This window comes from Setaria viridis, chromosome 1, assembly GCF_005286985.2.
Source record: "Setaria viridis chromosome 1, Setaria_viridis_v4.0, whole genome shotgun sequence".
Classification (NCBI taxonomy): domain Eukaryota; kingdom Viridiplantae; phylum Streptophyta; class Magnoliopsida; order Poales; family Poaceae; genus Setaria; species Setaria viridis.
Window position 1 is genome coordinate 5224149 of NC_048263.2, and position 12120 is coordinate 5236268.

Here is a 12120-nt window from a genome sequence, read left to right on the forward strand (position 1 = left end):
CGGAGCTGCTGGCATCGTGGTGGCGCCTGATGGACTGCGGCGCGGGGCGACGAGATGTGCGATGCTGCTCTGAATTTATTCATACGGGAAGATCTGTAGTATGCTAGTAGTACGTGCTAGTGCATTAGAGTTGGAGGCTGTACCAGCTCAAGGTCGGAGAGAGACCCCTGGTGTCGCCGGTACAGGGTCCATCCGGCGCGCGGCGTCGGCGGCGCAGTGGCTGCCGAATCCGGTGGGGGTTGCAACCTTGCGCCCCGATTGCGACGCCGTATCGCTTGAAGGAGGCGGCAAGCCGCGTCAGGCAGGCCCGCCGCCGCGCTGACCAGTGACCACCACCCGCGGCGAGGACGCCGCCGTTGGCTTTGGTCCCCAATGCTGCTATTTTGGTGCGGGTTCACGAATTCTAAATCTTGGGCTTCTGTGTGGGCTAGTTCTGGTTGTGGGCCTCATGAGATAGGCCTGAAAAGGCCGATGGGAATTGGGCCCGACATCGTATACGTTTGCAAAAACCAAACAATCGTTGCCCTCAGTTTGCAATATTTGTTTTTCAGAATTATCAAGTCGCGGCATTTTTTTTAGAAAGAAGCAGAATCAAGTTGCTCTGTTAGTCTGTTTATAAAACTGTTGAAGAACCCGAAAAAAAGGATCTGTATATAAAACTGAAGAATAATGCAACAAGCAGTGGGTGCAGTCCATGTATGCCGTGCGCCCGTGCCAGTTGTTCCACGCACCAATCAAATTTGGCAACTGCCAACGTCGTGCGTACACTCCCACGAACCGTTCAGGAGTGGAAGGCGTTTTTGCTGTTCGCTCCATTCCCTTTCTTGTAAACTGTTGGATAACCCGTGCCACAGCCAAATTCTATGCATAGGCCAGTTTTAACATACAATTTCATTACACTGTTACTAAGATTGCAAACTTGGTAACTGTGCATACTAGGTTTCATGGTGAGAAAATTTCTCTCTCATTTTATGAAACTCCATCCTCTTTCCTTATAAAAGGCCTTATCAAATTAGAAAAATAATGACGTGGCATAGAAATTAATGTTGATGAAACTCTTTATGAAATTTTTACAGAGACTTGCCTTAGTGCATGTGCAGTGCTAGATCTTTGACACTCCAAAATGTGATCATGTACCATTATAAAGTTATAAAACCAAGAGTGCAAGCTTCTGCGAGAGAGATGTACGTACGTATACGTTTGCTTTTCAAAAAACCGTGTTCGTGTGTTTTTGCATATAGGTTGAAATATTGTTATCCAGTTCATGGAATATGCCTTTACGCATAAATGCATACAAATTTAGTTTTACACTATGCTCGTCCTTTGCTGCAAATGGCTGGAATACCTATCCGTGCCAAGTTTGTTGGGCCGCCGTGGTCCGTGGCATCATTCGGGAAGGGTCGTGGGGCGGCGCTGCTAGGCGCTCAATTCTCATGATGGTGATGGCTGATGGGTGGTCTTCCTCTCCTCTGTCGCGCCGGACGCAAGGAATTATGTGCGCCGGCACTCGTCAGGCACGCACCCGACCGGCACCTCGGCCGCGCGCGTCCGTTGGGCAAGCCGTGCGTTCATCATTACCACCGGGGGGCGGGCGTGGGCGCGTGGCGCATCATCGCCCATCATGTGCTCGCGGGCGGTACGAGCGTTTATGAGAGCTACGCACCCCATGTACACACATGCTGTGCCGTGCAAGTCAATACTCTATTGTGTCTCTTGAATATTAGTGCTATATAGAAATTTCATTCTAATTTAATGATGTGATGCCTCAACAATTTTGATGACATAGCTGCTAATGAGAAGGAATAAGTTTCATCAAGATAAAATTTTGTATACACTATTTCCAAGACTCTAAAATATGATGAAACTAGTATTGGGGACTAAAGAGGTTCATCTCATCTCATTACATCCAATCATATGCCTCGCAATTTAAACCGCGAAATAAAACATTGTTCATTCATCTACTCAAACTTAAAGTTTGATGACACGCTACTCTTGAAAACCACAAGATGAAACTCCCAACTAAAAATGATCTTATTATGGACCAGCTAATCGCACGTACATCTTGTGTGTTTATAATGATGGCACGGGGTTCCATTTATGTGTAAAGATCAACATGGAGTAGGCGAATGGCTAGGGGACATTTACATCCATACTCCTACTTTGGAGTGTAATTGTGATTTTATCCTTATTTTCTCAACTTTGTGATTTTGCCATCAACTATTCACAAGTCAATGCGATTTTGCCCCTAATCAATGGTCAAAATAGAGGCAAATATGCAAAGATCAAGGGCAAAATTGCATTGACTCGTGAATAGTTAAGGGCAAAATCACATAGCGTAAAAATATAATTGCACGATAAGATAAAAAAAAGTCTTCGTGAGTCTTCGTGTAATGCAATAACCTCTCTACTTTTGAAATTAATACAATTCATGAGCCTACTCAGCATCAGCCAGTGAAAACATCACGATAACTAACTTTGAGAATCTTTGGCATGTTTAGTGGACATAAGTATTAGTACATAAAAAAGTACTCTTCCGAATCCTTATAAGTTAAAAACAGAGCCAAGAAAAAAAAGGAGCGCGCTAGACTTGTAGCTGGGAAAACTCCGCTGGCGTGGCCCAATTTAATAGCCTGCGCAAGCGCAAGCCATGAAACGCGGCGACCTGTCAGCGGAGCGGCGAGCCCCACCTCCCTCCCGATCTCGCCCACCGCGCAGGCAGCGGCAGGACCCATGCACGATGCACCCATGCCTGATGCCTGCCCGCACGGGACAGCCGCGGCAGCTCACGCACATGGCGCCCGCAGCCCCCCCAGTCGCCACCGCCGCAGTCCCCGCAGCGTAGGCCGCTGCAGGCACGCCACCGCTCTTCGGCGAGCGAGGCGCGGCAGCCCACCGCGGATTCGCGAATAATTTAGGGATAGTATGGTACTGTAGGAGTACTAGTACGCGGAGTCGAAGGGGGTGTTTGGGAGCACTTTACTTCACGAAAAATTACTCCACTTCACCAACTTCAAAAATTTCGCAGCCAAATACGTCTAGCTCTAGCAACTCCGGCTCCAGGAAAAAAGGTGGAGCAGGGGGTAGATCCACGTTTTTTGTGGAGTACCTCAAGAGGTGCTCCAAAAATCCGTTTTACAGACCTCCTCGTGGAGTTGGTGGGTATTTACCCACCACTGCCACTCGTTACACAACGTAACGGTTCGCGAAATAAAAAAGGCTCCCGTCGCGCCGGTCGGCCATGCCTGCCGTGCCGCTCCCGCCCGTCGCGCCCTGCGCCGCCCGGCGCCGCCGCCCGCCGCCCGCCACCCGCCACCGCTCCTCACCCGCCGCACCCCGCGCCACCCACCGCCGCGCGTCGCCCGCCCCTGCCCGCCCCGCGCCGCCCGTCGCCCGCCCCCGCCTGCCGACCGTCCCCACCCGCCGCGGCCCGCGCCGCCCGCCCGTCCCCACCCGCCGCGCCGCCGCGGCCCGCCACGCGCCGCACGCCCCCGCCCGCCTGCCCGCCGGTCCTGCGCGGCCTGCCTGCTCCGAGCAAAGGAGAAGAGGAGAAGAAGGGGAGAAGTAAAGGACACTGACAAGTGGGACCCATTCACATGGGTATAATGGACTTTACACAGCAAGATCTTCTATTTTCGGAGCTGGATCTATGCATTTTGCCAAACATGTGGACAGCTCTGGTATTTTTTTGGAGTCGGTGGAGTGGAGCTGCAATGTGGTGGAGTTGGTGGAGTGGAGCTCAAAAATTTGGAGTGGAGTGCTCCCAAACACCCCCGAAGTCACGGTGAGCCACTTTTGTCTTCACTGACTTCACCTTCTTCCCGTTCATTTTAAGATCTCGATATCCGTTTCGATATCGTGCTACGGTAATGCACAGTGTTAAATAGTATCGTGCTACAGTACCACAGTGTTAAATAGTATCGTGCTACAAGCGCCGAAGTCTCTTTGACCTAAGTTCTGGTTTGGTTGGTATTGGTTGGTTAACCCACCGCCACCGGACGGAGCCTCCTCGCCGGCCGGTCTCCGCCACCCGTCCCAGCTTTCAGAGAAATCAGAGAAGGCAGCGATGTGGGCATGCAGGCAGAGGCAGGGGCGACCACGACCAGACGCTCGCGGAGCCACGGCTGTGGCAGACTGCCAGCCCTGCCTGCACTGAGGGGCAATCCACGATGGTAGAATAGTGGAGGCCACGAAGCGCTAGACAGAAAATATATGGAAACAAAAACAAAGGCGCAGAAGAGAGTGCGAGAAAAAACAGAGAAAGTGAAAGGACGAGGTAATAAAGAGGAAAGGTGAACGAATGGATAATTAAAGAGTAAATCATGTTTTTTTAACTAAATCTCCGTTCCCTTTATAAAAAAATATTATATGCAAACAAAATGTACGTGTATAAATTTACGCGCACATAATTTGTATAAACAATTTGGAGACAAAATATTTTAGAGATATCAATTTTTTGAAAAATCTAGAGAAACAAAAAATTCAAATAAATTTTTTTGAAAGTTAGGAACATAATTTGAAAATAAAGAGTTATAGACAAAACTTTGGAACCAAATTCGAAGGAAACAAAAGTTATGAAAAAAGTTAGGGAAAAATTGTGTTCCTAACATTTGGAAAGAAATATCACGGAGGAAAAAAAATCCAAAAAGACAAAAATATAAGAGAAAATAGGAACAAAAGTTGTGTTTCTAATTTTTGAAGCAACAATTATGAAAAGAAACCCACCGGATAGCTCCTTCCACCGCCATCGGAGAAACTTTTTCCCCATGGATCTACCGCACCACCCAGCCTCGATGCGCTGCCGTCCAAAGATTCATCGCCGGAGAGCTTCTCCACCTGGAGTCTGTTGTCACCTAGCGCCAGCTCGAGGGCCTTCTTCTTGAGCATGTCCTCGCCACATGCGTGCTTCCAGGCGAGGTCATGCGAAGAATGGTAAATCAAAAGAAAAAAAAGATATACTAAGAATTATAAGTTTGTAGGATAGTTGTTTTTAGAAAAAATATAGTTCAGACCCTAATTCTGACGCCAAAGTTATGTGCAATATTGCAATACCTACCGTTCTATTTTTATGGATGCCCGATCTCGTTTGATAGTCATGTGGCATCCGGCATGGACGCGATGAGTTTTGTGAGAGAAATCAACGGCAATTAAGTAGGCTCTCGGTGCACTCTTTTCTCTGCATTAAGATCTACAATTAACTATAAAATATTTTAAACTCCATCAAGAGGAAAATTTAATTTTAAGTCAATTTCACACCAATCCAGTTAACATGCGAATTCCTGAAAGTAGATCAATTTTGACATCGAGAATGTAGTTGATGGGACGGATGCCGTACTCTCCTCGTTTGCTAGAGCTTGGGTGGGAACAGATGAAAACCGGCGGCGTCGACCGGGCAAAGAAAGCTTCAAAACAAAAATAAAGCAAAGCTAAAAGGCAAATTGCTCCTAAAATCGTAAAAAAGCCATGTCTATGGACTAGGGAGGAGGAAGGAAAGAGAAGAAGGGTCAAGGGGAAAAAGAAAAGGGAAAAAAAAAGAAGAGAAGATAGGGAGAAGAAAAAGGCAAGGCGGGCAGGGAGGATGGTGGTGGTGGAGGTGGGAGGCGAGCGGGTGGGGGTGGGGTGGGCGTCGTGGGCGGTGGCAGCGCAAACAAGCAAGCCTTCCAATTAACTCCTCCCCACCTTCCTCCCTCTTCCCCTCCTCCTCCACCCCCTCGATTCCCAAATCCCCAGCTCCGATTCCGACCCCAATTCCGTTTCTACCCTCACGGGCCTGGAGCCGTGAACCAGCGAGTCCGGCGGCATGCGGCGCGGCGGCGCGGAGGCGGCGGACTTTGACGTGGAGTCGCGGTTCCGCGGCGTGCGGAAGCGGCCGTGGGGCAGGTACGCCGCGGAGATCCGCGACCCGGCGAAGAAGGCGCGCGTCTGGCTCGGCACCTTCGACTCCGCCGAGGACGCCGCCCGAGCCTACGACGCCGCCGCGCGGATGCTGCGCGGGCCCAAGGCCAAGACCAACTTCCCGCTCCCCGCCGCCGCCCACCACCACCACATGCCCGCCGCATACACGCCGTACACCACCCCGGGTGTCTCTACGCCGCCGGTCGCCATGCCGGCCTGCAGCAGCCTCAGCTCCACCGTAGAGTCCTTCAACGGCGCTCGCCAGCGGCCCGTGCTCCCGCCGCGGCCCCCGCCGCCGCCGATCCCCGACGACGACTGCCGCAGCGACTGCGGCTCCTCGGCCTCGGTCGTCGACGACGACTGCACGGACGCGGCCGCCTCGCCGTCCTGCCGGCTCCCGCTACCGTTCGACCTCAACCTGCCCGCCGGCTCCGGCTGCGGAGCCGGCGTTGGGTGGTACGGCGACGAGGAGGACGAGATCAGGCTCACGGCGCTGCGGCTGTGACGTCAAGCTCAAGTTAGCCGCTGCTTAGAGAAAGAGGAAAAGGAGAAAAATATTTGGTTCTTCCCTTCTCTTGTAGCCTACACGAACTCCCTCCACTACGACGTTGTTGTTGTTGTTGTTTACCTGATCTGATGATGATTACTATGCACTGATCTGCGCATCTGCATGCTTGTTGCCGGCGATTGAGGATTATCGCTGAATCTGGCGGCAGCTCGCCGCAGTTGTGCTGTAATATAGCAACATTTTACTTCCTTCCTCTAGTGAGGAAAGAGACAGCTAAAGTAACTTTTTTTTTCTTCTTTAGCTACATTTCCTTCTTGTTTTTTTTTGGCCTATACGGCTATACTTGAAGTATCATCTGTTTCGAATTGAGGAAGTTCAAAAATGTTTCATGGCCAAATGGCTTGTAGTAAAATGGCTGTTAAATGCTACAGATGTTGATATCAAAGTTGTGTTGACCAGATGAACATGATCTGCATTGACTTACTTTCAACATTTTCAAGTAGCATGAACAAATTTACTTTGTTTTCCTCTGAAAACCATTTGTTTACTCTGTGGTCATAAATGCCTAATGCTTTTGCTATTAACTTGTCATTTACAATGATCCATTATTTCATTTCCCATTACTTTCTTTTTGCATTTTTGTAGTTTCACGTGATAGAAGAATGTTGTGTTTTCTGTTCAGGATGATGCCTTCGTTTTGGTCCTTGAAAGTAAGTTTATTGGCTAAATTTGATTTTTTAGACTAAAGTGGCGACCTCACCTATGGGTAGTGGGTCTGTTGGAAACTGGAAACAAAACTATTTGCATTAATAATTCTGGAATATGGTTACGCATCAACCATTAGCCAAAAACATAAAGGCATGCTGGAAATAGAAGATTCTGCTTGGTGGTGTAACCTCAGCTTTACTGCCCTATGGAACATCAGACACATTCATATAAAGCATCAATCAAGATGCTCAGTTGCTTGCAAGATCAACTACTACAACTGTCAAAGAAATGCTAATAGCATCACGCTGGATGGCATAGCATAAAAAGTGGAAGGTATTTGAATATACTGTTCTCTTGTTGTCAGTATATTCTGTTATTTAGGAGTACCGAGTACTAACAAATTTAACAAAATGTCTTATGTTTCAGGCTTAGATTTCTTCTGTCGTTTGTACATGGGAGTATGGCGTTGCAACGGTAATCCTGTTTCATCTCTTACCGTTTGGCAATAAGGAAGTGGAAAGAAATGTTGTGAGCATAATATATTAGTATTGCGTTGGTTATATTGTCACACTAGTGTATTTGCTTGGAGTGATAGATACAATTGCAAAGACTAAATCACTTTTGCAAGAACTCTTTATGCACAACTCTTCTGGATAAACTTTGTTTTTTAATGGAAAGTATGGCTTAAATCTTGATGGATACACCATTTTAAAATTCAATAGGTAGTAATATTATTTTCATCTGATGTCAATACTTATACTGGGCAATACAACACTGCACTGTCTCCCTTTTGTTATTAACCCTATCAGTGTTTTGTTTAGGTGTCTCCTAGAAGGCATACTCTGGCTGTTACTATTGTAATGTGTCTAAATATGTAGGCAAAACTGTCTTATTCTGACCCTACACTCCAGTGGACCTTAGCATGGTGCATTGAAGCAATCAAGAATAAGTGTAAATCTAGAATGCATGCAATCAAACTATTTTCACTTTGATCAAAAATATCTTTATAAATATATACATCTGCTGTACGTGCGACAAGTAGATTTGTCATGAAAAACACTATCCTAAATCCTAATATCATCACACATTTCTTGGTAGAGGGGCTGCACCATTCCAGCTGCTAAAGCACTGCAAGTGATAACCAATGATAAGAATAAGCACTTTCAAAATCATATGTGTGAGATACATCAGTGCAAGATTGTATGTTCATGTACGAAGCCTTATAGCTTATATTTCAAAACAGAATAACTGAGATGCACTTCCTTGAGTTCTTTCTTTCTTCATGTTTCGCTGTAGCAAGCAACAAATACTGTGAGTTAACAGTAAACCTACCTTTGGAGAAAGGTGGATGCTTGATGGAACGGCTTTGTGAATTACTCCCTCCGTTCCAAATTGTAGGTCGTTTTGGCTTAGTATATCTAGATGCATAATAATATCTATGAACCTAGAAAAGCTAAAACGACCTACAATTTGGAACGAAGGGAGTACTGGAGAAGTGCTGCCAATGATGTAGTACAGATCCATTGAATCTGGGAACGATTTGAAACTTGACAACAGGAAGTGGAAGTGCAGCATCAAGCCATCAATTAAGATACATCTGGCCAGTTTGTTGTGGGTGCTTTAAAGTAAAGCGACTGAAAGGAAAGGGACGATCTAGACTGCACTGTAACTTAAATAGCAATATCATCTAATTACACTGAGCAACCCCGACAGCCCATGGGGTGCCTTTTTCTGTAGCTGCTAAGAATTATGCTATGGCTATATATTCTTGTCTGTCAACACATGACTATTAACTTGTTGATGGCTGTAGACTCTGGGATGAGCGAAGTGTATTCAATAGAAGTGGAATATGAGGACCATATAGATAATATGGCAAAGGCTGCCTGGTTAGATTTCAGGATGAGGGGAGTAGGGTGTTGTTTCCTGACATGCTATGCTATTGGATAGTGATGGTGACAATGGTTATAACTATATTTGACACCTAGATTCAGGTCTGTTGGGAAAATCGACTTTCTAAGTTGCAGCATCTCTTCGTGGAACCACACCTCTCTTTCTCGCTCATGCCATTTTTGAATCATTTTGCTCTTAGTCAAGTAGATATACTAAAAACTTTGTTCTTTTGAGAAACTTCAATATTACTATGACATACTTCCCTAGCAGCTTCTGCTTGCATACTACTTGATAACGACTTTAGGAGCCCTGTCCTGATCACACCCTGATGGTGGCATGGTGCCCTCATGTAATCAGACAGTATATCTCAATGTCTTAGCTAATCTGGTGGGGTTGAAGGGTCATTCTTTGAGAGGAGTACAGGTGCAAGGATACAGTGGAACTACTTTGTCTGAAGCACCTGTTCAATGAGTCGTAATCCAATGAACTATATTGTCACTTGAAAAGCAGTTTCTCTTTGTTTATATCCAGAGTAAGGCGCAAACAAAATGCACACAATACCGCAATACCACATTTCCATTGATGGGCTGAAGAATTTCTGTATCGTAACTTATTTAATGAAAAGGTAGGGCCATTTGTACATTTGATTTGAAAATTTGTTACTTTGATCAGGTCTGTATACTTTTTATTTAATATTTCCAAATAAATATGTACTTTTTAACACAATGACTAGTAACTTTTCTTTCATTTTGTTCCTTTTCTTGCTTGGTGTAATCATTCTTGTAATCCATTATTTAATTGTACCTCCCTCTTTTCTATGATGCATTTGGCATTTTGCTCCTACAGTTGATCCAGATGGTTGTTTCTCAGTGACTTGTGAGTGCATAGTCGATCAAGATGGTCATGAAACTTGATTTCGCAAGTGTGGTCGTAGCTGAGCTTTTACGTATTACACTAGATTTCTCCCTGTTTGATTGCATCATAACCTTTTTTTTACAATAGATTGCTAGCATTTTGTTTGTTTCATCCGTGCTTTTCGTTAGTACCTCATAAGCTGATTTTGTTTGGTGGCTCAGGATTTTTCGTCACAGTCTCTCTGACATCTAGTTTAGTCCTTCCCCCATTAAAACCTATTGGAGCATTCATTTGATTTGCATAATTGATGGCACTTGTTCCACTATACCCGACCACTTGATTGCCCACTTGTTTATCAGGTACCGTGGGATTATGGTTCAGCAAATCAGCACTGGCAATGTCTATTATGGTTTACTGTAGTGTTAATTTTCAGAGCACCAATGGTCATCCTGATAACCATTTCATGCTGTGCTCTCTCTTTGTCATGTATAGTGTGTCTTTATATATCTGTGGGAAAAGTTTTAGAAAATGCATGGCCATATCATGACCGATGAATGATAGTGTATCATGTTAACACTATTTCAGAACACATTATATGTTGTTGCTGGCATCCTAAAGCTACTGAGTATGGTGCTAGACTAGTTGCCAAAGATGCCGCAAATTTTGGCCGCTTTTCCCCATGATTATGTGGACACTTGCGGATAGTTAACTAACTTTGTTAGTATCTGCTTCATTTTATTTCGGCATCTGCTCCGCCGATGCTGCCATTAATCATTGATGATCTGGTGATTAGGTTACTGGCTAAACCACTAATCTATTTGCTCTGCTCCTTTGTTTCAGCTGCCCCAGATCTTGCGGCCCGTTGTCTGCTGATCAACATGCAGGGCGGGTGAAGGCAAGCAAGGGTCTCTCCCCCCATGTGCCTTGGTCCGTGCCGGTGGCTGCATCAACCAGTTCTGTCTGTGCGCTATGCAGCTGACAAGGATGGCGCCAATTGACGCCTCTGGGCTGCATACCACCGGACATTTTCGGTGGAATGAAGGTTATGGATGGGGGGCCATTGCGGGTTTTTGTTAACATCATGCTGCATCCTCCTCAAGAAACCGCGGTCGCTTGACTTGGACGGTTTCTGCCTGTGGCTGTGAAGAGGTTAGTGCATCATCAGCTGTCAATGGAGCGTGAGCCAGCTGGTAGGCGCCTGTCTGTGCTCTGCACACTGCGCTGGAGCAATTTGCGGTGCCAGAAACTAGACGGGGTCCTGGTGGGTGTTGCTTACTGTACACTCCATTGGTACAAGTATACTGGTACCGTTTGTTCTTGATTTGATTGCATTTGGTGTGTGCTGGTTACTCAAGGTATCGTACTCCGGGTAGAATGATATCGAGATTGCTAACTCAGCCGACGGCCCCCTCGTCGTGCTACCAAGTGCTAACATTTTTTTTTTGATTCAATTGAAAGACGAAAACAAATGAGGTTGAGGCGATCACGGTTAAGGAGATGGAGGGAAAGAGTATGCACATTTTGGTTAGGGATCGGCTGGGTAGCCGCTAATTACACAGCCCCAAAGAAATTCGACGGGAAACACCCGGAAAAGCAAATGGATTCAATTGGAGTTGACAATTTGGGAGTTTGATCGTACAGTGTCCAACAGCAGTGGTACTATTAAGCAAATCTTGGCCGTCAATACAGCAACGATCCCGGCTGTGATGCGCGTGGGTTAATTTAGCGGAGATCCAACGCGGATTACGCTAGCTAACGACGGTGAGGGAGCAGCAGGTCAAACGCGGAGGGCAACGCCAGCTGCCACGAGCAAATGAAAGCGGGGGGATACGACGAGGCAGCTGCCAGCGACCAACCACCGTCCTCCTCCAGTCCTCTCCTCGGTAGGTTAGGTAGGCGGGGGCGAGGATCGGATCGGAGGAGGTTAAGGCCTGGCCTGAGCTGTCTGTCTCCTCCCTCCTCCGCCGCGTCGCCGCTGCCCCCCCCTGCGCACACAAGTCACCTGGGTGCAGCCGAGCTACCGCCGTTGCACACGTACAGCTGGGTGGCCTGGCCGTCGTGGAGCTCTGGCGACCCCCTCTAATTAGAATGTCTGGCTGGCCGCTGAGCTAAGCCCAACCATAAAGCCGTCTCCTCGTCAAGCTCCGACCCCTGCCCTGCCCCCGACACACCATTCTGCTGCCTTCTCCTTCCTCCCGTCCCTGCTGCCGCGTTCTCTCTCCTTCCTCTCCTCTTGAGAGAGAGAGAGAGAGGGGGGAAAGGGAGAG

The 12120-nt window shown here is 47.0% G+C and overlaps 1 protein-coding gene across 1 annotated transcript; it reads left to right on the forward strand.

The window, feature by feature from the left end:
- The first annotated feature begins 5523 nt into the window (after window positions 1-5523).
- LOC117857838 (ethylene-responsive transcription factor 3) lies at window positions 5524-6883 on the forward strand. The gene has a single exon (XM_034740718.2). It carries the CDS (start codon window positions 5798-5800, stop codon window positions 6395-6397), a length of 600 nt encoding a protein of 199 aa, XP_034596609.1. The 5' UTR covers window positions 5524-5797; the 3' UTR covers window positions 6398-6883.
- Window positions 6884-12120: the final 5237 nt, after the last annotated feature.